Source organism: Pholcus phalangioides, unplaced genomic scaffold (assembly GCF_987345545.1).
Source record: "Pholcus phalangioides strain wild (caught in Gottingen) unplaced genomic scaffold, Ppha-v1.0 ptg000003l_1, whole genome shotgun sequence".
NCBI classification, from domain to species: Eukaryota; Metazoa; Arthropoda; class Arachnida; order Araneae; family Pholcidae; genus Pholcus; species Pholcus phalangioides.
The window spans coordinates 2174021-2201648 of record NW_028301596.1 but is presented as its reverse complement, the minus strand read 5'-3'; the positions used below and the strand labels follow the sequence as shown (position 1 = coordinate 2201648).

The window sequence follows — 27628 nt, the reverse complement described above, 5'->3', positions numbered from 1 at the left end:
GGAGAACAACAAAACTCTTCATGCTTTTGGCATAACCAGCCATTATAAAGGCTTCACATTTATATCGTAACAAAATGTGCTACGGCATGCGTAATTAAGTGATGTGGAACTGCACCCACGGGCCAATAAAATGCTGTGGAACTGTGTCGGGTGTTATTCAAGTGACCTGTTAATATACCGTGGGTCACTTAAGTGATCAGTAAATATGCCGTGGGTCCCTTAAGTGATCTTTGAATGCGCCGCTTAGTTCATTTTTACAAAATTATGTTTGTGGTCGCGAGCCATCAGATGACTCCGAGGGTCGCTTGTATCCCGCAGGCCATTTTTTAAGTGCTGCGAAACTGCACCCTGTGGATCACTTGAATGATCACAGGCGCATAATTACAATCCCTACTTTCTTAGTAATACAGGAAGCATTAGCACACCGGTGATTGGTTGCTGCGAGCGAAAAAGCTAGCAAGACGTCACGAGAGGCGGAGTTTTGGGCGAAACTGAATTTCAAAGTTCATTAACGAAAAACGGAAGCATTTTCTTATTCAATCGGTAAATGATTGGTTGAGCCGCTATTATTGTCTTCTCGATGCACGTGAACAGCAATTTGATTAAATCAGAAACAAAAATGGAAACATTTTTTAGTAAATCAGTAAACGATAGCAAAGATGGAAAAAGAAAAAAATTTGGATGAGTTTCAGGCCAACCTTCGGCATGAGAGTCTAGTACTATAACCATTACCCCAACGGTGGATGTTGGATATATGCACAATGAAATGTATCTGTTGTTGAATGTTGCCAGCAAACATTTCACCATGAGTGACGTAATGGTTGATCACTTATTTCGGCCAATCACGATGCGCTAAATTTCTACAATGTAGCTAGAAATGTAGGGATTGTTCCCTACCACTGGCCACTTAAGTATTGTGAAACTGCACGGTGGGCCACTAAAATGATTTGCAAATGTGCCGCGTTGATCATTTTTGTAAAATTAAATTTGATTAGCGGGCCACATCAGATAACTTTGAGGACCACGTTTAGTCCGCGGACCGTGGGTTGAGCATATATGTCTTTATATACATTTCATTAGGATGCAGAGTTTCCGAAAATTTACTTAGGCATTTATTCGAAAAACGAATGGTAAAAGAACGGGAAAAGCGGTAAAAATTTTGACTGCATTGGGCTTGGGAAGTAATTTTCAGTAAAACAGTAAATTTTCAGTCAGACAGAATTTCGAAATTAGAAATTTTTGCATTATATTGCTCCACCGCCTGGAAGAACAAAAATACGATATTTATCCACCATTTCCCACAATAACATGGTATAGTTTCAAAAAAATTCCTAAAAACTCAAGCAAATGTATTATTATCAGCCGGGATGGTCTGAATTGAATGCAGACACGATTCGAAATTAGTTACATAGTTCGTTAACAGATGACATTTTAATCTGGGAAACTAAAATGCGTTATGGAATTGGACATTTTCCTGGATATTATGCGGAGGTGAATTCGCATAACATCCAGAATTATATCTCGCAAGAGGACTTAAACATTATAATAACAACTATGCGAGAGGACCTAGGTTTGAGTCCTGGCTGAGATTCGATAACTTTTCTTGCCGAGGTGAACTCAGAGAGAAAAGTTATCTGATCTTATCCAAGACTCGAACCTAGGTCCTTTTGCAAACCGGGCAAGAGCACTAATATATCACCACTGGAGAAACTAACACCTGTATCCGGTAATTCCCCCTATATCCTCTAACATCCCCTCTTTTTAACCTTTGCCAAAGAAAACGTAGGGAGCGTGTCGTAGCTGTTTCAATGCTGCTGATTTCTCGTCCAGGACTGTGACAAATCATTTAATGTGTATTGGTAAAACATTAGTACTTCTCGCAGGATCTAGAGCTCGCTGTTGGGAGGGGTAATTTTTACAAATTCTCGTGAATATGATGACCATACATCCCACATTTTGTCCCGTATCCGGGATAGTCCCCATTTTCTCTGAAATTTTCGTCGAATTTTTCTTGAATTTGTTATTTAACCGAAAACGTTGATACAAGTATATTTTCAGCGGATTGATTGAATATAGTAGTATCATATAGAAGTTACGAAAATTTCGTGTATTATCGCATTAAGGGACAATCTTGCATATTTGGCTTAGATCTGCGCAATCCCCATAGATCCGCGCCTGACTTCTCGGAGATCGGTCATGTGAAACTAGCAAAATGTTAGTATTTTTAAAAAACTTTAACATATCGCATGTCACCATGCCGAATAAGGAGAGGATGTGGTTGTGATCATACCTTTGATATACAGGGAGTATAATAAAATCGTACACAGTTTAAAATTTCATAAAAATTGAAGGAATTGGTGCGAATGTCGTTCGCGGAAACATCATTCTCATAAAGGAAGATTTTTTTTGGAAAGGAAAAAAAAAAAGAAATTCAATTTTTTGTTGACAGAGGGCTCTACACGAAAGTGAATCGCTAAAAATATACAAATCAGAGTCCTATAAAATGCAGGGTGGACGATTAACAGCTCATTTCGGAATTATAATAGTATTACTGGCGCTTACATAAGGTTTTCATCGTGATATTCACATCGTATTATTGGTGGATAAAGCACTATTGGTGAAGTTGTTCTACCTCAGCCACAAATCACCCGCTGAAGCTTTACGAACGTTTCTCGGACTCGGAAGAGATTGAAGAAAGGTTCAGGTACAATTACTCCTGCCGAACTGGCGTGAAAAAGTGCCTTCTATTGACGAAAATTCGAACTACATTTTTTTTTCCGTACCGAAAAAAATCACCCTCCGTGAGAATAATTTTTTCGCAAACCGCATTCAAATGCACAGATTCCTTCCTTCAATTTTTTTTTTATGAACATTTAAACTACTAACGAATTTATTGGACACACTGTACATGATTCGCATCGGAAAAAAAAAATAGTTCGTTTCACATGTCGTTAGAGAAATGAAAGATGAAAAGACAATTTGAATACACACTGATGTAAATTTCTTGGACATGAAGACATATCTCCTTGAGATGAGATTCATAATCCCGCTTCTTCAGAATATCAAATTCGCTATGAATATACAATGAAGTCAGCTTGTCTGTGCTGTAAAAATACGGGATATTTATAATAGCTTTGAAGTACTTTTGATAACACATTCTATCGCATTCAAATCTTTGCGACAATTCCATTGAGTGGTATCACATGATTTTCTCCTATATCAATGCGCGTATTTTGATACGATAAGGTATTTAAATATCAAAAATATTCTTTTTTTTTTTCCGTCGTAGGAAAGTCAGATTTGAAAAACCTTTCTCATACGAATGAAACCTTTCGATACCGACTTCTCCTATTTTGTATTATAAAGCATTATATATAAAAAGAAATTCCAAGAGATAATAATAATATAATAATACCAACAATAATATCCTCGCAAACATATGAATTCAATTCCGGATATATGAGGGATACGCATAAAATAAAAATGTTTATACATTAAACAGACGCATTTGGAGTTGGATTTCTATTTTCCCATGGAAAGAGGAATGAAAATGTGTATTTTTATGTATCATAAATGGAGCATGGGCAGAGGCGTACGTAAGAGTGGGGGGGGGGAAGGATGCTTCTTTTCCAAAAGCGAGCAAAGTTTTAAAATACTTTTATAAAAATGCCACTATATTGAAGGAGAAAACATACCTTTATTTATTTATTTATTTATCTTACACAACATGCATATGACTAACTCCAGTGGGATGAAAAAAAAAAATGAACATGAGCAACACACAATATAAACAAGCGAGAAATAATACACAAATAATAATAATAAACAAAACATATATGTGTAATTTCATTGATGCATCCCTGATCCATCCCTAGAGACATACAGGAAAATATATATGCATAATTTTCAGGTTTCACTTCGAGAGAAAATACCATGTCAATATAAAAACACATAACTTTCACACCTGAGGAAGCGAAAAAGCGGAGAATTTCTCAACAAGTTAGTTCGGGTATGATAGGACATGAAAAGAGATTGCGGTTTCGAGAATTGATGTTACTACAGTGAAAACTTATTCGCACCAAAATGATTATTCAAGTTCGTAAGTCAATCCTTGGTTTACGAACTTAACCGAGGGGTTAGCGCATCAACCTCTCGATGGGTGTAAAAAGACAAACCTGCCATTCGGAATCGGCAATAAATTGTAGGTCCCGGTTTAAAATTATCCCTCGTGTGAAGTAAGTGACCGTAGTTCTCGAGAAAATGATCAACGGACTTAATTCGTTCCTGAAGTCCATTCGTAAGCCGAATTGTTCGCAAATTGAAATAACTTTTTCCGATAGGAATCAATGTAAAACTTATTAATTCATTCTTGGGACCAGGAGATTTCCGGTGTCAATTTTTACAACACTCCTTTACGCTCAAGTGTGTAACGTTGAAACCAATTGAATCGTTAAATGTAAAAAGGGGTGTAATGTGATAGGCCTCCTCGTGGTGCACCCTGGGTAACGCCAAATCTATCACACGTCATTGTCATCGCTTTTTGTGCTCATATACTTCACCTTCAATAGCCCAAATTACACGTTTATTTCTACACATCTTGCAGTACATGTCTTGCGTCTCGTTTTGTCCTGTACATGTTTGTCTTCTGTGTCCAACCCCTCATTGTGGGCCCCGCTCAGGCGGGGAGGGGTCCTCCCGGATGGGGCATTGCTTCTAGCGTATGCTCCATCCGGGACGCTGTCTACCTGCGTGTTTGCCGTGCGTGGAGACCCGTAAGGCTGGAGATGGGGATCCTGGTTAGCCTGATGCGCTAGCTTTGGCCTCGGATTCAGCCGAAACGGGAGGCTTGGATTAGCCCCGTCCAGGTCAATCGGCTGTGGTCGCCTCGGTGGCTGAAGGGGTTACACTACTGGGCAGGTAGAGGGGCCGGGCCTGCCGGACGTCGTTGAGGTTTGTTGGTGCTGCTTCACGACGATCTTGGATCTTGAACGCGTCTGCTCGCCTGCTTTGGTGGTGTATAGCTCTCACCTAACCTGACGTTGCTACTAACCTTCACCGGTTACGTGGGCGCGTCCCCTTGTAGGGCTCCATGGTGGGCATGGTGGGTGAGAGTGGAACAATACCCATTCAAATATGGGAAAAACAAAAAATGCACCAAAACGTCAAAGAACTGCTCTTAGTGAAACAATTGTCACAGAAACCGCTTCTTCAAATCTGTCATCTGTCTCATTCTTCTTTTTGCATAGTTCTGATACCGATAAACAGCTGTCAAAAGTATCACCATTCTTGATAGATAAAGCTCTCTATGGCGCAGTTGGAACTTTAAAATCAGTGAAGGCTCTTCGTTCAGGAGACCTTCTCATCGAAACCAACACTCCCAGACAAGCCGAACTCATTCAAAAGCTCACATCTCTCGGAGACATTCCCATAACAGTCAAAATCCATCCCACGTTGAATTATTCACGTGGCGTCATCTCAGACCCTAACTTAATTAACATGGATGAAGATGAACTAACCCAGGAGCTAGCGTCTCAAGGCGTAACATCTGCCAAACATATCATGAGCCGCAAAGATGGCAATCTAGCTCCATCACGAAATATAATTCTGACATTTTCATCCCCAACATTGCCGAAAGATGTTAAAATCGGTTACTATAACCTCCATATCCGGCCATACATACCTAACCCTGTAAGATGTTTCAACTGCCAAAAATTCGGTCACTCACGAATGGCGTGCCGTGGTCAACCCACCTGCGCAAAGTGCGGTGAGAGGGACCACATTTCGGACAGCTGCACTAATTCACCATTCAAGTGCGTCAATTGCGGTGGCGACCACCCCGCATTTGACAGGAAATGTCCGAAATGGAATGAGGAAAAAGAGATCCAGAAGATCAAGGTTCTCAATAACATCTCATATATTGAAGCACGCCGTCGTGTAATCCCTAACCAAACTCCAATAGCTGGTACATCATACTCTAATATGGTAACAAATCCATCAACAGCTAATAAGACTAACAATGTCACCAAAGCATCTGTGACAACTCAGACCGAACCCATAGCTGATACATCCACTCAAACATCATCTAACCAACCATGTAATAGTTGTGGCTGCTGTTGCTCTGCTGGAATACGGAAGGAGTCCACCACCTCCGAAGAAGCAGGAAAAGCAACAGCGAACACATTCAAGGTAACTACAGGTACTAAGCCAAAAATCAATAGTGGAAATAAATCTAAAATTAAACTATTCAAGACCGGATATTCAAGAAAAGCCATTCAGAGAGCAAAGAAGAACCCTACAGTACAAAACATGTCACTGCTTGATGACAAATCAATTGGTGACATGGATCTCGATAATCCGCCAGAATCCGGTGGTACTCGCCGGAAATTAGACCGAAATAAGTTCAAGGACCTTGAACCGTCTACATCCATTTAAAATTTATGGCCAACATTATTCAATGGAACATTCGTGGTCTTAGATCCAATTACGAAGATCTAAAGGATTTAATCAATCGCTATCATCCTGTTTGCGTGGCACTCCAGGAAACTTTCACGAAGCCCTCGGAGACATGGAACATTAGGCGACATTCCCTGTTTCGTATTGACTACGATGACGGGAGTAGAGCCTGCCGCGGTGTTGCTCTGCTGGTTCCACATCATGTGTCGTCGCGCGTTCTAACGCTGCGCACGAACCTGCAAGCCATCGCGGTGGAAATCTCTACAGGCCTAAGAATTACCATCTGTTCCATTTATTTGCCACCAAATGACACATTCTTACAGAGAGATCTAGAAGAACTGATTGATCAATTACCACCACCATTTTTTCTTCTTGGAGACTTCAATGCACATAACATGATTTGGGGTTCTAACAGCAACACCCCTCGTGGGGAAATGGTTGAACGATTGTTAGATGACATGGACCTTACCATCATGAATGATGGCAGTTTCACTCATTTCCATGCCCCAAACAATAGTTTCACTGCAATAGATTTATCATTATGCTCACCTTCACTCTTGCCGAACTGGTCCTGGTCGGTTGATCCAGACCTCCACGGGAGCAATCATTTCCCTCTAGTGGTTAAGTGCCTTGATCGAAGCCATAGCATACCTGAGGGTCCTCCTCGGTGGAAGCTTGTGGCCGCCCGATGGGCAGACTTCACGGTCAAGGCAGAAATCACGGAGGATATGGTTTCGCAACCCGACGTCGACCATTGTGTCGACCTTGTGACTAGTTGTATGATCTCAGCAGCCAATGAAACAATACCGAAAGTCTCCTCGAAACTTCCTAAATTCCCTAAACCTTGGTGGAACCACGAATGTAATCTTACTATTAAAGCACAAAAGAAAGCATGGAGTAGGTTCCGGCGGTATCCTACCCATGACAACAAGTTGGCATTTTTAAAAGCAAAGGCGATAGCGAGAAGAACCAGGCGCCAGGCTCAACGCGAGTCCTGGCACAAGTTTACCACGGGAATCAATTCATCTACTTCATCTAAAGTCATTTGGGACCGGATCCGAAAAATCAATGGTCATTATCAGTCTCATCCGATCACTATTTTAAACACCAATGGCACTATCATCAGCGATGTGAGGGATATTGCGGATACCATCGCCGCCCATTTCGCCACTGTCTCCAGTGATGCGAACTATCCCCCATCGTTTCATCCCATTAAATCATCGGCCGAACGTACATCGTACACCTTCCGGCCTTTTACACCGGAGGGAGAAAATTCATTGTTCACCCTTCATGAACTGACGACGGCCTAGCAGCGAAGTCCTGACTCAGCTGTAGGGCCCTATGCCATTCATTATTCCATGATTCGGCATCTCTCACCAGAATCACTGTCACATTTACTCATATTATTTAATAGGATCTGGGCCAGTCATTCATTTCCTGACACCTGGCGAGCAGCCATTGTTCTTGCATTCCCGAAGCCTGGCAAAAATCCTTAGCAACCTAATAGTTACCGACCTATTGCTTTGACCAGTTGTCTATGTAAGCTCATGGAACGCATGGTCAACTATCGCCTTATGCACTACCTTGAGGTTAACAATATTTTATCTAAACATCAAAGCGGCTTTAGACGGTTCAGGTCCACAACATGCAATTTGTTACGCCTTGAGACATCAATAAGACAAGCATTTGTGAAGAGGGAGCATATTCTAGCCATATTTTTCGACATAGAAAAGGCCTACGACCGTACTTGGAGGCACGGAATTCTTTCCGACCTCTATAATAGCGGCTTGCGGGGCAACTTGCCCATTTTCATTAAGAACTTTCTTGCTCGCCGCATCTTTCAGGTACGGATCGGAAGCACATTATCAGCTCCCCAAATTCAAGAACAAGGTGTACCTCAAGGTAGCATTTTAAGTGTAACACTTTTTATTTTAAGACTCAACGGGGTGTTGAACCAACTCCCGTTGTCTGTCACTGGCGCACTCTACGTGGATGATCTGTTGATATCTTACCAATCAGTGAATATGAGGTCAGCCGAGAGACAATTACAAACCGCTCTCAACAAGATCAGCAAGTGGGCTCATAATAACGGCTTTTCATTCTCCGCTGACAAGACTGTTGCTATGCACTTTTGTCGGCGTCGAGACCTACATGATGACCCACAATTGTTTCTCAATAACAATCTAATACCTATTGTAGAAAATACTAAATTCCTCGGCATCACATTTGACAAGAAACTCACTTTCAAACCTCAAATTGCGCAATTAAGAGCTCGTTGCATGAAGACGATGAACCTCTTGAAGGTCATCTCTTCTACATCGTGGGGAGCTGACCGTAAGTCGCTCCTCCACTTATACAAAGCTTTAGTAAGATCGAAGCTCGACTACGGCTCCATTGTATACGGGTCGGCACGTCGGAGCTATCTGAGTGTGCTCGACCCAGTCCACCATCTCGCCCTGCGGATTTGTTCTGGAGCTTTCCGGACGTCTCCAATGGAGAGCCTGTATGTCGAATGCAACGAGCCATCACTGACATCAAGACGCCAACAACTTTCCTTGAAATATTTTATCAAGATGAAGTCTTTTCCAGATCATCCACTTCATCGTGTCACTTTTAATCCCTCATTTCATAGACTATTTGCTGCTCGACCTTCATGTGTTCCATCGTACGGTCTTCGTATGAGGGCACTTGTGGAAGAACTAGAATTAGACATCAATCGTGTGGCCCCAGTTGCTTGGCAACTGGCACCATGGGAGCAGTCTCTGCCAGATGTCTCTCTTTCATTATCATTATACCCTAGAGCCACCACAGCAGATGTCATATATCGACAGATATTCTTTAGGCACAGGGGTAGGTACAACAGGTACTTCCCCATATATACCGACGGCTCCAAGAGCCCTGGCCATGTCGGTTGTGCCTACATCTGCTGTGAGGAGACATCTTTCAAACTTCCAGACACATTGACTATATATTCGGCAGAACTGTACGCAATCCTTCAGGCTCTACGTCATATACGACTCAAACGCCACCGACGATGCATTATCTATAGCGACTCTCTCAGCGCATTACAAGCACTGTGTTCCTGTACGTTTCACACTCATCCATTCATTCATTCCATTTTTCATGAACTGCATTACCTCATTCATCATGGTACCACAGTAAAATTTTACTGGGTACCAGGTCATGTAGGAATACCGGGCAACGAAAAAGCAGACACCGCAGCTCGAACAACAACCAACATTGATAATAGCCTTTTGGTACCTGCCAGTGACCACTTCTCAATCCTCCGGGAAGTGATGCATCACCGCTGGCAGGACCATTGGAACAATCAAATTAATAACAAATTACATGCCATCAAGCCCACACTTGGCCATTGGCGTTCGAGCTGCAGAACTAACCGAAAGGAGGAAGTTCTTCTTGCCCGGTTGCGCATAGGACACAGTCGTATCACACAATCATATCTTTTATTACGAGAGAGTCAGCCACAGTGCCCACATTGTCAAAGTCCATTGACCATTGCTCATGCTTTTACTTGTTCACATCATCGTCATCATTTTACGACCGCTTTTGGTCAAAGTCATCTTTCACTTCATGACATTTTAAATGACCACAGCGATGCATCTCGCATTTTTAAATTCATCAAAGCCATTGGTTTTTATAACAAATTATAGATTTTTACGATTCATGTCATTTTTTTATGCTTTACGTTGCTTTTTATCATGCATGATTTTAGTATTTTGACATGACAAAAGGATGATTTTTCTTATTTTTATAGTTTGTTTTGGCGCAGTTTGATCAAATTGGTCCTTGCGCCAGAAAATTTAAAATCCAATCCAATCCTTAAATGTAAAAAAATGGGTCATGTCTCAGGAGAGACAAAACACGTATATCTTCTCCAATAATTAGTGTCTGTGGAATACATTTAATGAAGCCCTGAGACAGGATTTTAAATTGCACTCGCCAAAGAATAGCCACGAGAGAGTAAAATCTCATACGGACATGACCCCTTTTTTACAATTAAAATTGGGGAGTCCCAATTCCCCAATGAAAAGTCTCAGGAAAACACATTAATAAACAAATGTACTCAATGAAACAAACTTTATTTAGCTTTGAATTCTATACAAAACGTCTATTAGACAGGGATCAAAAGAGTACTCCTCTTCCGGGTGCCTTTCTAATGAATTAATGGTTGGTGCACTAAAAATGGGGCCCCAAAAATCATTATACTCCATTGCGATATATATATATATATATATTTGTTTCATTCAAGTGGTCCATTTTTTCTTTGTTTATTGGAAGTTTTGCCGATAAAAAAGGCTTTGGGGTATTATCAGTGATACACCAAGTTTTTTTAGTGGGAAGATTCATGAGCTAATGCCATTGGTGTATTGTGTACATTTCACTGTGTGGGATGAATCTTTGTGAAAAGAAAATTGATGCATTTGGCAAGAGAGAAAGAAACCTTTTGTGTGTGTGTTCTTTTGGGACATTCTTTCCTCTGCTTTCCTAACTTAAGACTTTCTTCTTGTACAGATTGGGCCACCACGTCTTGAAATCGATATTGCCTTTACTTTTAAGTTTTACTTTGATGCATTCTGGTTGATCAAATCCACATATTGGTCCATTCTGTACAATCACTCACTCTTTTTGATAACTCTTAATATCAGGGCAGGGCGAAATCCTCATGAATGTATGATTTTCATTCTGCCCTCCACAGTTGTCCATAAAAAGGTACAAGATCTTCCCATCTTCAGCTGCATCGATATATTTTTTCAAAAGGAACGTAACTTCATTAGGCCCTTTGCATCCATTTGTTTCGTCATAAACGAAACATTTCATTTCACCATCTCTTAGGTTATGAATGCCGAAGGTATTAACACGCAGCTGCCTATAATACGTAGTAGATATCTTGCACTTGAATCCGAGGTAAGGATACAGTAGCCATAAAATCAATACGCAGACAGAGAATATCGCGGTTTTCTTGGTAAAGCTTTTTAGCTTCTTTGATTGCATCATAAAAATTTTTTGCTCCTCCTTTTATGCACTAATAATTCTGCCACGGCAGTTCATTTAAGCGGATTCACAAAGGACAGGACTTTTTATCTTAATGTTCAACTCTTAGCATGTGCAGCATGTGTCCTTCGCTGGCCGGCCAAATCTCAGAGAAAAGTTTTCCCTTGAAGTACTGCCAATAAAACTGGTAAGAAATCTTCTCATCAGGGTGAATTTCTTTGAACAGGTCACGTATAGTTACACATTGAGATCAGAATTCAAATAGGTCATTTCTTTCCCTGTATAACGAGCAACCTTGAAATGATGGATGTGGGAGTGAATTTCTGCCAATGTTTCATGTTTCATAACGGGGTGGGGGGGGGGGAAGAGTCTTTCGGCCCCTCATGTCTGCAGGGATTTTGTTTAAAATTAAAAGGACCCCCTGATTCTCTGAACTCTTTTTTTGGTCATTTGAAAAGTTTTCATAAAGACTTGTTTACATACTTTTTGACGAAGACCAGATTTCAAGAGCATATAGGCAACTGTACAACTTTTGGGTTTCCTCTCCTCTTCTGGCACGTTCACTCTGGGTCTTTTTCTATCTACTGGAACTATCTCCATCAAGCCTTGTAGAAACCATGTTGTTTATCTTTTGTCCTTTTTCGTGTAGAACTAAGTAAACAAAACTGTCAATTCGCCTTCATGAAAGAGCTTGAGACATTTGCCAGGACAGCAACCTAGAAAAAAAGCAATTTAAAATGTTTTAAAGATAAAAAAAGAAAGAAAACACACTAATTTGTAGATAATTCAAAATTCAAATAGACCACCCTAACTTACTCCAAGTGAAATTGCTCTATACAGTTAACGAGAATGTGATACTTACATGTTGTGATGCATTTCTCACTCCTCGTTTCCTTTGCTTAGCCGAGACGTTTTCCTCCTGAGACGAAGCAGAGTCTGAACAGTCAGATGTTACTTCCATGATTCAGTAACGACGACGTTTTATTAATAATGCCAAATAACCACAACCTTTGGTCATAGTCCCCACAAGGGTAGGATGACGATTCTCGTCAATTTTTGTTTTTTCACGCTATAAATTCGCTATACAGGGGGCCCGTAAAAAGTCTGGCCGGGGCCCTGCTCCAGGATGTGGGGGGCTATGCCCTTGGTCAACAAACAACAAAACAAAAGCAATGTAAACGATGGAAACCTTCTCATGAAAGTAACTTTATGGCAAACCCTGTTGCCACCTGTTAGCGTTCGCGAGAACTAAATGTAAAAAGGGGTCGCGTGTCCTGGACTACAAACTTTTTAACTTTAAAAGTTCGTTTTTTCTCATCATCTAGAGGCAAGACTTGGCCCGTTTTACCATAAAACGTTGCGTTGGCGTCTCTATTGCATGAATCCATCAAAACAAAAAATTAAAAAAACATGACATGACTCCTTTTTTTACATTTAGCGGTTCAATTCAACTAACCATCATACTAACGCTAAAAACATTTTTACCTGGAAAGAAACAATCCCAACTTTACGAAATAACGGTCAGAATCCTACACCAGGGCTGAGCCGGGCCCGTGTCTAGTCTCATTAATCTCATTGTCAAAGCCCTGGAAATTTCTGCCTGCAAAGCAATCTGTCCACAATGCCCTCTAAACCGAATTCATGATTTTGCAGTCGCTTGCTACTAAGCTTTATCGATTAAGCACAATGAGCAATGCGGGACATTTTCCAGAAGTTAGTGAATGTTGATTCTATGTCAGGCCGAGATTCTACTATAAAAGTTTTATAAAATGACTTTCTAAAACGTTTATACTGCAATCCCGCCCTAACACCGTTATCGGAGATTATCGCAAAACATCTTTAAAAGAAGTTCTTTGATGTAAATCTTCTCAAAGTTTGCTGATTCATGAACCGGATAAAAGTCGTATTTGGAGAAAAGAACATAAAAAAGAAAAAAAATTGCCATGTGCCTGGCATACTTCTCAATTTCTTTATTATTCCTTCGGATTTAGTCTAATTTTTTCTGCCTTGCATGTCCGTAACCAATACAAGTTCGTAAATCGAATTGTACGCAAACCGACACGTTCGTAAACCGAGGGGTGACTACATCCAAGTCTAAGTGCAGAATTTTCCCAAAAAAAGGTGATCAATGTATTCTGACGGTAGACTTCGAGTGATTTGCAGTTGAAAGCAGATCTGTGTGAGTATTTCGGTAAGGGTACGAATATCAAAAATTCAAAATTTCTTGAAATAAACAAGAGAAACACAGAAAAATACATACAATGCAGAAGCTGAAGAAGGAAAGAACAATAATAAAAATCTCAATAATATATATAAGGAAAATAAATCACGGAAATAATTACAATATACACCATATAACAATTATCAGAACGGATACCTTGTCAGGAAAGGTAACATGTCAAAAGTACAAAGATACTTACAAAACGAAGAATATGTAAGCCCCGTTTACATGTGCAATAAAATATCCCAGGAAGTTACCCGTAACAGGGATTAACAGGGATTTTCGCTACAACCCGTTTACATGGCGTTTAGTTTATGCCGGTATTCTCCCCTCTTCTTTCCGGAAGTCGTCACTGGTTACGTGGGTTGAACGGAAGTGGTTGGTTCAAGATGGCTGACGAAGGAGCTTACAGTAGTTTTCGCGACACAAAGGATTATGGGAGAGGAGGTCGGAGTCACCCACCATTATTCCGCAACAAAGATGGGACTCTTTTGACGGATCTTCGTCCCTCCTTTTTTAGCCCATGAGGAAAAAAAGTTGCCATGCAGGTAATAATCGCCGAAGCGACCCCCCATCTTGCACATGTAAATGGGGCTGTAGGACTATATAATAGTAAGGGCTTTTCACCTCTTTGTAATGCGCTCTCTGCTTTGGCTCAGACGGGCGTGGTTTCGGAGCTACTGCGTGACGTACTCACTGCTTTATACCAGACCACATCAGAGCAAAGAGACGTACTGTATTGAAGACCACATCAGAGCAAAGAGACGTACTGTATTGAAGAAAATTATTTTAAATTTTAGTTCCTTATTTTACTGTTTCAAGTGAGTGATCACATTTATGGTTTTGTTTTAGTATCACAAGTACGCGCTGTGGTGTTTTTATAATTTTTTTTTGTGATTCTTGTGTAAATCAGTGATAAACAAAATATATGAGTTGTTGCGCGATTGCAACGTCTAAGAACTATACACACGTAGGATAAAAATACTTGGGGATTCAAGTTACTTACCATATATTTTTTCTAAAGACCCAGAGACTCGCAAAATATGGGTGGCCAAATGTAAGAGGCTCGATCAAGTAAACTGTAAGTACGCTCATATTTGACTCAGGGATAAATACTTTATCCTTTGGCGAATTAACAGTAGCGTCGGAGACACGGAGAAGAACGGTTGATAGCTTCGAAAGAGTTTTCAAATCTCTCCATGACACATTCAACCACCAAAAAGACGCTATTAAAGAACTGAAAGCGAGACTTACACACATGAGGGAACTCCTTCGTATCTCACACAAGCTGTACACAGTTATTCAAGGATAAGGACTTTTATCCTACTTTTACACTTTTATAAGGAATTTAGAGTTTGAACAGGGATAAAAAGTCCATTAGGAAAGAGATGGGGAAAAAACAACTAAGAAATGGATTAAATCCAAGAAATAGTTTTCAAGTAACAATGCCTTTTGCTGTTAACATTCAAAATAATAATAGTAATAACTCTTAAACATTTTATATATTTTAGGATTTATTTTTTTTTATACAGGGTGTTCTGTTAATGGACCGACAAACTCAGAGGGTTGTTAGTAGTCATCAAGAGGAACAAAAATTGCAATGGAACATGGTGTTGCAAACCACGTTGGGAGGGTGAAAATCGCGAAAAACACATACATGGCTCCGAGTCCAGAGGAGATGAAAGGTGGATGTCAGTTGATCGCTGAATGCCTTTCTGGGTTAGCTCACCATATCCGACGTAAACAACGTCAGCGGCGCAGTCGTTTATGCGACGCATAGTCGTTATGTGTCTCATAGCGGGGATTGTCGTCACTGCGGCAGACATCCAAAGTGCACATGGTATCTTCGAGCACGTCCGGGAATCGTTTTCACGTCGTTGTAGACTGTGCAATTACGTCAGCAGTCGCCATTTCCACCAACTCTTGTAATAAAAAACCAAATAAATCTTTTTGTGGTTATTATTGCACTTTTTGTCGTTCCAGCGAGACGTGGAAATCTGCATGCGTTTTTCGCGATTTTCACCCTCTAAAAATGGTTTGCGAGACCATGTTCCATTGCAATTTTTGTTCCCCTTGATGCCTACTAGCAACCCTCTGAGTTTGTTGGTCCATTAACAGAACACCCTGTATTTGCTTCCCATGTTTTTATGTTGCAGTTGTTTTGGTAGTAAGTTAATATACTTCTAAAACTACACACCCAATTCAAATGAAAATAAAAAGAGATAATTAAAAATTGTATATAGAAAATTCGAAAGAGATAATTGAAATTATCTGTCTCGAGTTGGCTTTCAGTCAAATCAATAAAAATAAAAAATAACTAATGTACGTGATTCAACTGAAATAAATCCGAGAAAAATATTCTTAGTGGAAGTTACCTCATAGTAAATACAAAATTTCCTATTTTAAATGGTTGGATGAAGCAAGTCTAAATATACAAATACTAATGACAATAATCGAAAGTATAATTTTGCAAAGAGTTCAATAAAAAAATCGGTGGTACAGCGATTGCAAACTATCGTAATTAACAGGGTAGCAAAACGGGCGCACTCTGAGTTCTGGTTGAGCAGTGACGTCACGCACCACGTCAGCTGGTACGGACTCCGACGCGTAACGTAGCAGCCCTTATTATATAGCCCTGGGGGAACAGGACCAAGTCTAACGGTAGGCTATTCAAAACTCTTACCTGCCCGGCATTATAGGGAGTAAGCACTTCTGGCAGTTTTTTATTGAAAAAGGGATACACACACGTATACACAATGCATGCTTTCTGGTACAAAAAACATGAAGTATGTGAGACCGTGAATTATTTTGTACACATGGTGCGTATATCAATAATGAGACGGCGCCATTACTAAGAATGTTCGTTCAAAATCCGCAGACATTCACAATCATACGAGCAAGGCAACTACTTCGAGAATCAAGAGATGGTATGTTTTCGGCCCGAAATATACTGAGAAATTGAATTTTCTAGATGTTATGCCGAAACTAATATTTGGAAAGAAAAGTGATTTTTCTCCTCCGGGAATCAAACCCGCGGATCCCCTTGCATACCGGTCAAGTGCGCTAACCAATATACCATAGTGTCACACTTTCCAATTCAAAAATCACTTTTCTTTCTAAATATTAGTTTCGGGATAAACATAACATCTATAAAATTCAATTTCTCATTTCGAGAATCTTCTCTGAGTGCTTTCCAACAGATCGATGTAACCAGCCATGTGGCGACTCCAAACCGGCGATGCGTGCTCTTAGATGGGTCTGACAAATGCATTAAAAGCTGACATAATGTACCTCACCGTTGCATCTCCTGTAACACTTCATTATCAAATTAGCGACGGAATATCCATTGTTTGTGACGACCCTCACGTAACCCGATGTGAACAAGTTCTGGCCCACCTAAATACCCAGGTCTGTAAGTTTTGCCGAGGTTATAATGCTGTTAGAAATTGAATATCTGCATTCAGGATTATTGGTGCCAATGTTCATAAAGAATCAATGTTCAACACTGAGTTGATTTAGATCCCTCCATTCCATCAGACGGTCACATGCAAGTTGCAATTCATAGACAGACTGGAAAGCTTCAATGATATTTGGGAAACTTTTATATAATAATCTGCGTACACACAAGTAGCAGGGCATATTAACCACTTCACGTACAATCTCTGGCAACAAATTTGGATTATCTCTATGTGACAAATTGGCGATAAATCTGGTAACCTTATCCAAACCTGACCACATGTTAGAAAAAAACAAGGGAAAATTAAAAAAATATGAAGGGAAAAGTAGAATAGATAAAGTATATATGAGAGTTTTTTGATCGTCCTCTTTCACCCACACCTTTCATGTTCTCTTTAGCTCTAACATGCATACATAGTTGACAAATACATTATACGTGGATACATCTGGAAAAAAAATCATTAACAGGAGTATAGAAAGAAAGGCAAGGAAAGAAAAAGCAACTTTTACATTGAGATGGGGTGACTATAAAGCTTCGCGATGGTGAAGAGAGCAGAAAGAAAACACAGAGTGAACTTGTTTGAATATATTCCACTGGTGTTTAGACGTAATATTACGTCTGTGATCGTAAAGGGATTAACGTAATTTTCCAAGTCATTGATAAGTAAAACAAAAAGCAATGATTTTAAAATGAACCCCCCGAGGAACACCAGAAAGACAAGGATAACGAGATGATTTTACACCATTAAATCTTACTTGTTGGTATCGACCTATGAGGTATGATTCGAACCAGTAAGCGAAATGACGTGAAGAACCAGAAGATTGCTAATTTCCAAAAGAAGGATCGTATGGTTGACGCTATCATACGCTTTAGAAAAATCAGTATAGATTACATCTGCAGTTGGTGGTTTCTGTCAATAGCTTGAGCAATAAGCCCCGAGATATTACTGCAAGCATGGCCCCCACAGCCTGAACAGTGCTCCTAATCTGGGTCATTTGGTGGAGCCCCCAGATCAAACTTTTGACGGGCCCTTCAACAGTGAATTTATAGCATGGGGGAAAAACAAAAAATGATGAGAATCGTCCCGGGGCCGGGGCTGGAGAACCCTGTCAGCCCCACCCTTGTGCGGACTATTACTACAAGATTCGTACTGTCAGATCGTTTGGGTACGAAACCATGCTGACAGTCAGAGATCCGAGATCGAACATGGCTATAAATTCCGTTATGAGAAGAACAAGTTCAAATACTTGGCAAAGGGGCATTCGTTCTGATTATAGGTCGATAATTAAAAACTTTAGCATTATCTGCTTTTTTAAAAATAGGCTGTATTTTTATTATAAAAATTAAAGTTAAAAAAAAATTTAATTTTATTATTTTAATAAATTACGGTGCATTTATATGTATCAATTAATTCCAGTTAATTATAGATTTGCATATAATTTGAATGTTCGTAACTCGAAATTTCTGTAGAAAGATTCTATTTGTTCTTCAGTGCGCCCTGGAAATCTTCCTCGGGGTCCTTTGAATGATCTGGATTTTTATCATGCGTCACTTGATTGATTTGGAAATGTGTCACGGGCCACTTAATTCACTTGGAAATGTGCTGCGGGTCACTTAAGAGATCTGGCAAGTAGATAATTTTGCGGGCCGCAAAAAATAATTACCGTGAATGGGAAAAATATATACGGATCAGCAAAATTTACGGGAAGGCAAAAAATACGTACCGTAACTAGGGCAAGTCATTTGCAGATCGGCAAAACAAAAATGAATGAGAGAAATAAATCGTAAAGGTCGTATATTTGTACACGTTGTTTGGATACTTTTTATAACCGAAAGTATGCCTCTAGGGTCAATGTTTCACCATTAAAATGTAGCAAGGGGTATTATGGAATTAGCCTGTATATAATCATGGCTAAAGGTGGAGGTCTTCAAAAACTTCCGGGTCCAATTCCGCCGAAATCGCTAAGACGCGCCTGGTGCAAAAAATGAATTTATATCCGCATTGTCCGCACGACCCATCTTAAGAGTCCCTGCGACCAAAGCTGAGGGGTCACGATCCATAGATTGAGAGCCACTTTCTTAATTCTTTAGCACCCATTTCACTCTATTGTAATTTAATTTCAAATTATTTATAAATATTTCCAGAAAAAAAAATTACTTACACAATGCAACAGAGTTTATGGGGGGGGGGGGGAGAAGATTCGGTTTTTCCGTAAAACACTCAAACCTGAAGATTTTATTCAGCAATATTTTTTCTTCCTTAAAATGATAGATAAGATGGCATTCGATTGGTTGTTCCGTGCGCTTTTTCGCGCATGTGCGCAAACTAATGTGCTCCTCAAGTTCCAGTCAGTTCCGACGTGAGCTTTCATTTATCTCACGAATCTCGGTGAGAGGATGCAGTTTTCTGTGTTGCTGTTAAAACGGAAATAATTGGATGATGCTTTTTATGGAAATTACTGAAACTTTAAGACAGGATTGAAAAATACCATTAATAAACAATACAAAAAATTGGACGAATTAATGGAAATATATAGGGTTATTGATTTGACGATTTCACTCATTAAATAGATAAATACTTTATCCACACTTTAAGTAACGGCATTTTTCTGGAATATCATTTCAAAAAATATTTTTCTTTCAAATTTAAATTCGGAAAACAGTCAAAGTAACCTGTTCCGTGATGTCCATTGAGTTTTAAGGAGAAATTGAATTTCCTAAAAAGTGTCGCTTTAAGTAATGCGGTGATTCATGATTATGAGGATTGCCATGGATTTGAATCTCCCTATTTTATGGCTGTGTCAGTAACTACTAACGGATTACACATGAATCTCACAGGAAACATGGATTCGCTGGAGGAAATCGTCCTCGAAGAAACTATGAATTGTGGTTTCGGTAATTTCATAGCTAATCTGAGTGTCTACGATTTTCCCAACCCTCAGGAATTAAGCAGGACATTGACCACTTTCGATTACACCAAGATCACGCTTTACTTCGCCGTGCTTCTCCTGGCACTTGCCGGAAACGTGAGTGTTATACTGACCGTGGCTTTGAACCGCTCCATGAGAACGACCATAAATATTTACTTGGTCAACCTAGCTGTGGCCGATCTGCTGATATGCGGCTTTTGTATGTGGGTTCCATTAGTGAACAGCTTGACGACGCCCATGTTTGTCTTAGGAGCTTTCATGTGTAAATTCAATCCGTTTTCACAAAGTAAGTAAAAATAATAATTTTTGCAATTCTTATGATAGTTTTCGTTTTATACGAATAATTTATCGTAATAATCAGATAATTTTATACCAAAAAAAATAATAAATTTCCTAAATCATATGGTTTTGAAACAATGTGCTATCAATAATGTAGAAACATTACATTTATCATATTTTACACTCAAATGATCGAATTTCTATTTCATGTTGATTATTTTTTCAATTTAAGGGTAAATAAGATAAATTTTGTAATATAGAGAAACCCCACATAACGGTGACCCCGAGATGCGGTAAAACCTCTTTTACGGAGGAATAACAATCAAGTTTTATTTTGAAAGCCTCAATAAGAACCCCTCCCCCTTTTTTTTACGGCCAACCCCCCTTTTACGGACGAATCTTTTTGTAAAACCGGTATGCGCTAAACAGGAGTTATATCTTATTGAAATAAATAAATGTGTAAATATTATGCCGTACTTCCTATTTTCCTATTTAAAAGAAATATGCGTAAAATTACAAATTTATATCTGTATTATCAGTAATGCTAGTTTAAAAAATGTGTTGAATAAACGCTAAGCTATGCATTCAAGGATGGAAATAATTTGCTGGTATTTAATAAGTTTAAATGTTACACATATATGTAAATGTTGGCGGAGCTGATCCTTTCAACCAGTAATTCTTAATTTATTAATTTATGTAAGAATAATTTATTGAAACAGAAACCATGGTTATTCAAACAAGCATTTTTTGTAATGTTGATAAGCATTGTTATACCATTGTTGCACCCCTGCAAAACAACTAATTATATTAAAAAATACCTAAAGTTTGAAGGAGTATTTTTATACTCTTCAAGTCAAACGAAATATGGAGTAGAATTGAATTTTTATGTGGATATTACAGTATTATATAGGGGGATTTTTGAATAAATAAATTTTTTCTAAACTTTGGTTACCAACTTTGTGAAGTTCAAGCATCCTATGCTTCAATTTGAGGCTAAACTATTCTATTGGATTTAGTGAGAATTTTCATTCGGCGCATGAAGTACAGTCGAATCCCGTTTTAACGAATACCGTTATAGCGAAAATCTCGTTTTAACGAACACTTTTCTAATCCCCCAGGTAAGTTTATATAGAAACAATGCGAAAACCTGGAAATCCGTTATAACGAAATTTCGCTATAACGAAGTGATTTCTCCGGTCTCTTGGAGTTCGTTATAATGGGATTCGACTGTATAAACTCCATGATAAAATACAGTAAAGACTCCCATACCCAGAAAAGACAAAAATTATTTTTTGCATGCTCAAATTCAAAGATAACTACGGGATAGGCAGGTTAAATACGCAAGATAAACGATTAACAAAAAATAAAAACATACGCAAAAATTTGCGAGCTAATTCTGTTAGATTTATATAAAAAAAAGGAAAATTTTTTAGTTTCCCTTACTTATTTCAGCATTTCATCAATTTCAAAGTCCCAAATTTTAGCACGGATGAAAGAAGCCATACTGTATGATTAACCGTAATTTCATGCGCATAATCTGCAAATGCGAAATTTCACGACAAAATTTTACCATATATTTCCCCACCGGCGTATAATCCGTATAGGAACTTTATTTATCAATGATAAAATCATGGATGAGAATGGAATGAATAAAGAATGGAAAGTTTTGTTCATCTGCTTGTAAGGTTTGGCTATGAGAAAAATTTAAATCTAGCCACACTGTCCAAAAATCAAAGTCAGAGAATTTTTAATCATACTTGAATATTTAAAAATAATCGAAACTCCCAAACAGCGAAAGATCAATAAATAAATGAAAATATACATTATGGATTTATTTCCTAAAAATACAGTCCGTTTCAAAAGTTTACACAATGCACTTTTCTTAACATAACAAGAAAAATATGGCGAGTAAAATTAGCTCCTTTAAATGGATAATACCTGAAGCATTTCTACATTTATAGAATGAGAAATTTATACATAAGAACATACATAGACCTAATAAGACTCATCTAAAGAACTCGTCTAAAACCGATATATTTTCGCGATTAATGAGCTTTTTTGGTGGCAGCGGATCTTCGAATAGACAAGTTACAACGTTGAAATGTCAAGTTCACTCCTCTAAAAATCTTCTCCAAGCAGTAGAGAATTGTTCTCAAGGATCTCCTTTACTCATCATAGTTTTGAAGACCAATTTCAAAAGTTAAGGAACTAGACCATTAGAAGCAAATGCTGCCCGTACCATTATCGGAGCTCCACCTTACTGTCTGCTGAAGACATCCTTCTGGAACATGTGAGTTCCATTTTCTTTTTGCATCACTAAATATGATACCAAGCTAATTTGTCTCCATAAAACATATAATTTCATGCCCATTTTAGTCTTTTCTTCTCCACCTCTCTTTTGTGCTTCCTCGTGACAGGCGATTTCCTAACCACTCTTTTATGAATCAAATACAAACTTCTCTGATCCGTATATGAACTGTGTCGAAATTTTCAAACTCCAGGATCTTTCATAATTCCAGGCGAATCAATTTTTTTTGCGTTGAAGCCAATCTTCCAACGTTTTTGTTTTCGCGTAAATTTGTACCGCGTAACACAACCAGGTTTTGGCTTTTGGAACACATACGTTGGGTCAATATTCGTCTTTTCCAAATTATCTGCACCGCTTCAAACAACGAGGAACATATTTTGTGGATCGAGGATCACACAGCCTTTGTGGTGAAATCGGCACTCCCATTCATTATTTGACAACATGTAAATTACGTTAAATTACGCAACGTTAAGTTACGCAACTTTTGCGCATCTAAAGCACATGGCTGTGCCCGCTGCTAAAAATGCCACACTCTGGATCAGAGAGATTTTTAAAAACAAAAGTAGAATAAATAAAGTCAAGAAAATAATTAGATGGATTGTGAGGAAAACGAAGACAAAGTGATCCCACAGACGCCATATCAGCCAATAGCTCAAGTACAAACTGCACCATCTCGCCATTCACAAAGAAAACAGAAACTGATCAACTATAAAGAAGACTGATTGATGGCACAAAAACAGTATAATGCCGTGGAAATCGAACGATTTATATTGAGAATGAAATCGATTATGAATTTTTCTGATTTATTATTTATTTCAATATCGATTTAGGATTTTATATTCGAATTAAGATTTAATATGGAATATATAGGATCATATGCTTGATTTCCGATTGTATACGTAGATTTGTGATCTCGCAACTGATTTTATACTTAGATTATGATTTTATAGTTGTTATGATTGTAATGTATATTTTGTAATTGCCAGAGGTATCCAGTCCGTGAGGACAATAACCCGATATTGCCATATGGCGATGTGGCCTGAGTATCTTTCGGTTTGACGGTCAATACTCGTCAGACACTTTATTTCGACCTGCTCAAAGTAATAGCAACGCCTTTTACAGCTTTTCTTTTTTGATTTCTAATAAGTTACTCGAAAGATTTCATCGTGCAAAATATCCGGCGACATCGGCAATTTTTTTTTTGGAACGAAAACCAATCGGATAGCTTTCCACTTTTATAGCACCACGTCTCTGATATATCACCATATAGACTCAATTTTCGAAATTTGAATAAAATCGAAAGCTTTTCTATATATCTCTATCTTTTGAGACCTATTTTTCCAAAATTTTGAGTTTTAAAAAATCCAAAACTCATTTCCCTCGACAATCACCGAAGTTTAAAGTAGGTTTTTTTTTTGCATTTTGATCCGCAAGCAAAAATAAATAAAAATTTTCAAAAGAAGTCTCAATGGCACAGTTACAGCAACTTACGGTGCCTAAAATTTTGAGGAGGACTTTAATACTGTAGCATATTTGCTACAAAAAAAAAAGAAATTCGGAACATATGCGACACGATCTGTACAAATAACGCGATCAATCATAATGGTATGATAGAAGATAAAACAAAAACCTGAATCATCGAAATGCCGATCACGGTTTTGCCAAAATGTTTTTTTCCTCATTTGTTATTTTGTTTATTTTTCCAGAGGATTCACAATTCGGGGGGGGGGTGGGAAATAGGTGTTTTCGTGTTTTTCTCGGAGAAAATGTGTTTTCGAAATAGAAGAGAAGGGATTTGTAAGCTTCTTGACAGCCTTATTTTTACATAGTTTTTGAGGCTAATAGCTGGACCTATGGTGCTATGTTATTCATGGCTCCCACATCCTGAAGCACGGTTCCTAGGCAGGGATCTTTTACGACCCCCCCCCCCCCCCCACCGACCAGACTTTCACGAGGCCCATTTATGGTGAATTTATAGCGTGAAAAAACATGATGAAAATCATCCCGGGCCCAGGGATGGATCCTTGTCAGCCCACCCCTTTGCGGGGGACATGATGTTATTTATCAGATGCATCTGCAAATTCGAAAAAATTATTCTTAGGGGCCGTTCAAGTATTATGTAAGCAAATTTTTAAGTCTTACGTAAGCAAATTTTCACCCATTTTTGACCCCCTCCCCCCCCCCCGTCAGCAAAAATCAGCAAAACGCTGACCCCCTCCTCCTCCTCTCCCCCTCTGTCAGCAAAATTTCATCATCAGCTCTGTCCCTCTGAATCTTGACTCATATTTTCATAAAGGGTGGTTGATGACGTAAGCATTATCCAAAACCCCCCCCTCCCCATCAAAAGTCAGCAAATCGGAAACCCCCTCCCCCCATCGATGATGACGTAATACTTGAACGGCCCCTTATTTCTCTATAATTGATGTTTCTTGTTAGCTTTTACTTAATCATCTCACAGGCACTGACGAGATATCTCGCTTTCTTAAAAGCCTTCGGAAATTCAGCCAATGATTGTTCTCAATTAGAAATATTTTTCTAAACCCCCCCCCCCCCCCTGCAACCGTCGCCACTGTGGTGGTCGGTTAAAGTTTGTTTTCCGTGGTTTCTTAACTTCAAGGCGCAAACGCGAGCCGATCTCCCCGTGAAAAAGTCTTGCCTCGGAGAGCGATAAGTTCTACAACGATACAATTATTCAATCATTACACTTCACGCATTAGTTAGAAAAATTGATGGCAGATGGCTGCACTACACATAACAAGCATTAGAAAAACTTACTTCATGGAAGGTTTACTACACGCACGCGCACATTCTAAGATGCGTCAATTCGTTAGACGTTCAGCATGTGCGGTTTAATAGTAGTAGTAGTATAGCCTCTTTACACCTGCTAGAAATCGGAAGAAAGAGTACTTCATAACATAAAAAATGACATTTTATAGGAAGTTTAGTGATATTTGCTATGCTTGAAGGTTTACCGTACATACACTTCGTATATATTTCTCTGTGAATTTCTAACGAATTGGTACATGCCGGAATGTGTGTCCCTGACTTATTTACGATGTCAGAGTATTGCGTGTTTCGTGTTCTACCGGTGCTGCTATCTGTTTTCTCTATTGTGAAAATGGTAAGTTCTCGATTTTTTCATGTTGTTTAAGTACTGTGTTGATGGTCTGTCCACTAGCATTCGTACGTCGAAGTTTGAAAACTGCAGAAAACCAACTTCAAAGGACCACCACTGTGCCGCAAACGGACTCTGCCAAGAAATTGGGATGGAAGAGATCTCGGCAACGAGACATCTCCGTCGAAAAGATTCTGTCGTTCACTGTGCCGCAAACGGTTTTCGAACCTGGAACGGGTGGCACGAGTCCATGCGAGGCCCACTCAACCGCACAACTGCTGGTCCCTCCCTCTTGAGCTGTCTCAACCACGTGAGTGGGTTTCCTTGTAAAAACGGTGACACCCATGCTATTACAGTTACTCGGCTATAACGTCACGGAAGATACGACGAAATTTTGTCGTTACAACAAAATGTCTTAAAAACGCCAACCTCGTTACAACCGAGGTTGGCGTTTTTAAGACATTTTTAATGGGAAATATAATTAGTGGCAATAAAAAATACTGTGCGTGAAGATTTAATTTCTTCATGATTATGGGTGACCATGTTTGACTTGGAAAATCACGGGAATTCGGGTAAATCAACGTTGGACATCGCGGTTCTCACGGATGCCACATGTTGCCAGATGTCAGCGAAAGTTTCAAATAATACTTATAAATAACCATTGGTGAGTAATTCACTGCTGCAGCAAGTCTGCTAAAATGTATCTCATGAGGGAAAATTGAATTTGGTAAATATGAGATGAGTATTAATGGTCATACATAAACATAATTTATAAATTATGGAAATTACACCTTCATTTCTGTGATTCTACTACAGATTAGAAATTAATGCGAGTTTCGTTGAAAAAACGGGACATTTTTAAATTTTTACAAGAAAAATCAACAAGTGAGAAATACGGAAACGTCCTGAAAAGAGGTCACGGCAAAGAGCAAGTCGGAACGTCAAACATGCGACAATTTTTTTTTTTCAACGGTTGCCATAGATAGAACAATAGACAAGCATTCCGTGGATGTGATCAGTCCTAATCTTAGGTTTTTCCTAAGGAAAACGTCATTGAAAAACGGAAACAAAAGTGACGAAATATTTGTCGTTATATCCGAGGTGGTCGTTTTTCATCGCCGTTATAAGCAAGGTTAATTAACATTATTCTATATGGGATTCGGCCCGGACCAACCAATTACTGACGTTATAGCCGAGGTGTCGTCACAAACCGTTAAACTTCATGTTTAAGCTTCTCGACACACACAAGCTGTCCGTACGATTTCATTTTTAATTTCTTCATTCGTGAATATGACATTGAATTCACAAAGCAAGTGATCAGCTTACGAAACCATTTTTACGAACAAAATGATTCCGCACTAAATAGTTTCGGTCTTTCACGGACCCGAAAAGACTACCCAAAATTTCATAGCTTTTTTTTTCATGAACACTTACAGCTGTAGATTGCTCAAAAACGGGTAACTCTAATCAAAAACACCCTGCACATACCAAATAACAGGTATAATTTCAAAACGCCTTAAAACCCAGTATATATATATCATTAAACGTCCTACAATGAAATTTCCTCTCAATTGCACATAAGAAATGAAATCACTAAATATTGAAATCGAGAATAAAAAATAGAAATTTCCCTTTATTTTTTCCCTAAAGAATCATTAAAGGCTGTCATTTAGTTCAACAATGAACTTAAATTCCCGAGAAAGTAAAAATAATTCGAATTACACCTAATGGATATTTAAGAGAAACCTTAATCACACACACACACCGTCGAGCAATATTCTGAACATGAATTTACAAAATGGCTGACTACAAGACTCCATTGCGGAGGAAATCGCAAACACATGTAGGAAGA

General features: G+C 38.9%; 1 protein-coding gene across 2 annotated transcripts in view; it reads left to right on the top strand.

Annotated features, from left to right (window-relative positions):
• The first annotated feature begins 19557 nt into the window (after positions 1-19557).
• LOC149087883 (QRFP-like peptide receptor) overlaps positions 19558-27628 on the top strand; it is a 57859-nt gene continuing 49788 nt past the window's right edge. For both annotated transcript variants that reach the window (XR_016195343.1, XM_089252580.1), the window contains exon 1: positions 19558-20360. Coding sequence is in view for 1 of the 2 variants with exons in the window: in XM_089252580.1 (XP_089108706.1) it covers positions 19937-20360 (424 nt within the window). In the remaining variant the exon portion in view is untranslated. The remainder of the gene's footprint in view (positions 20361-27628) is intronic.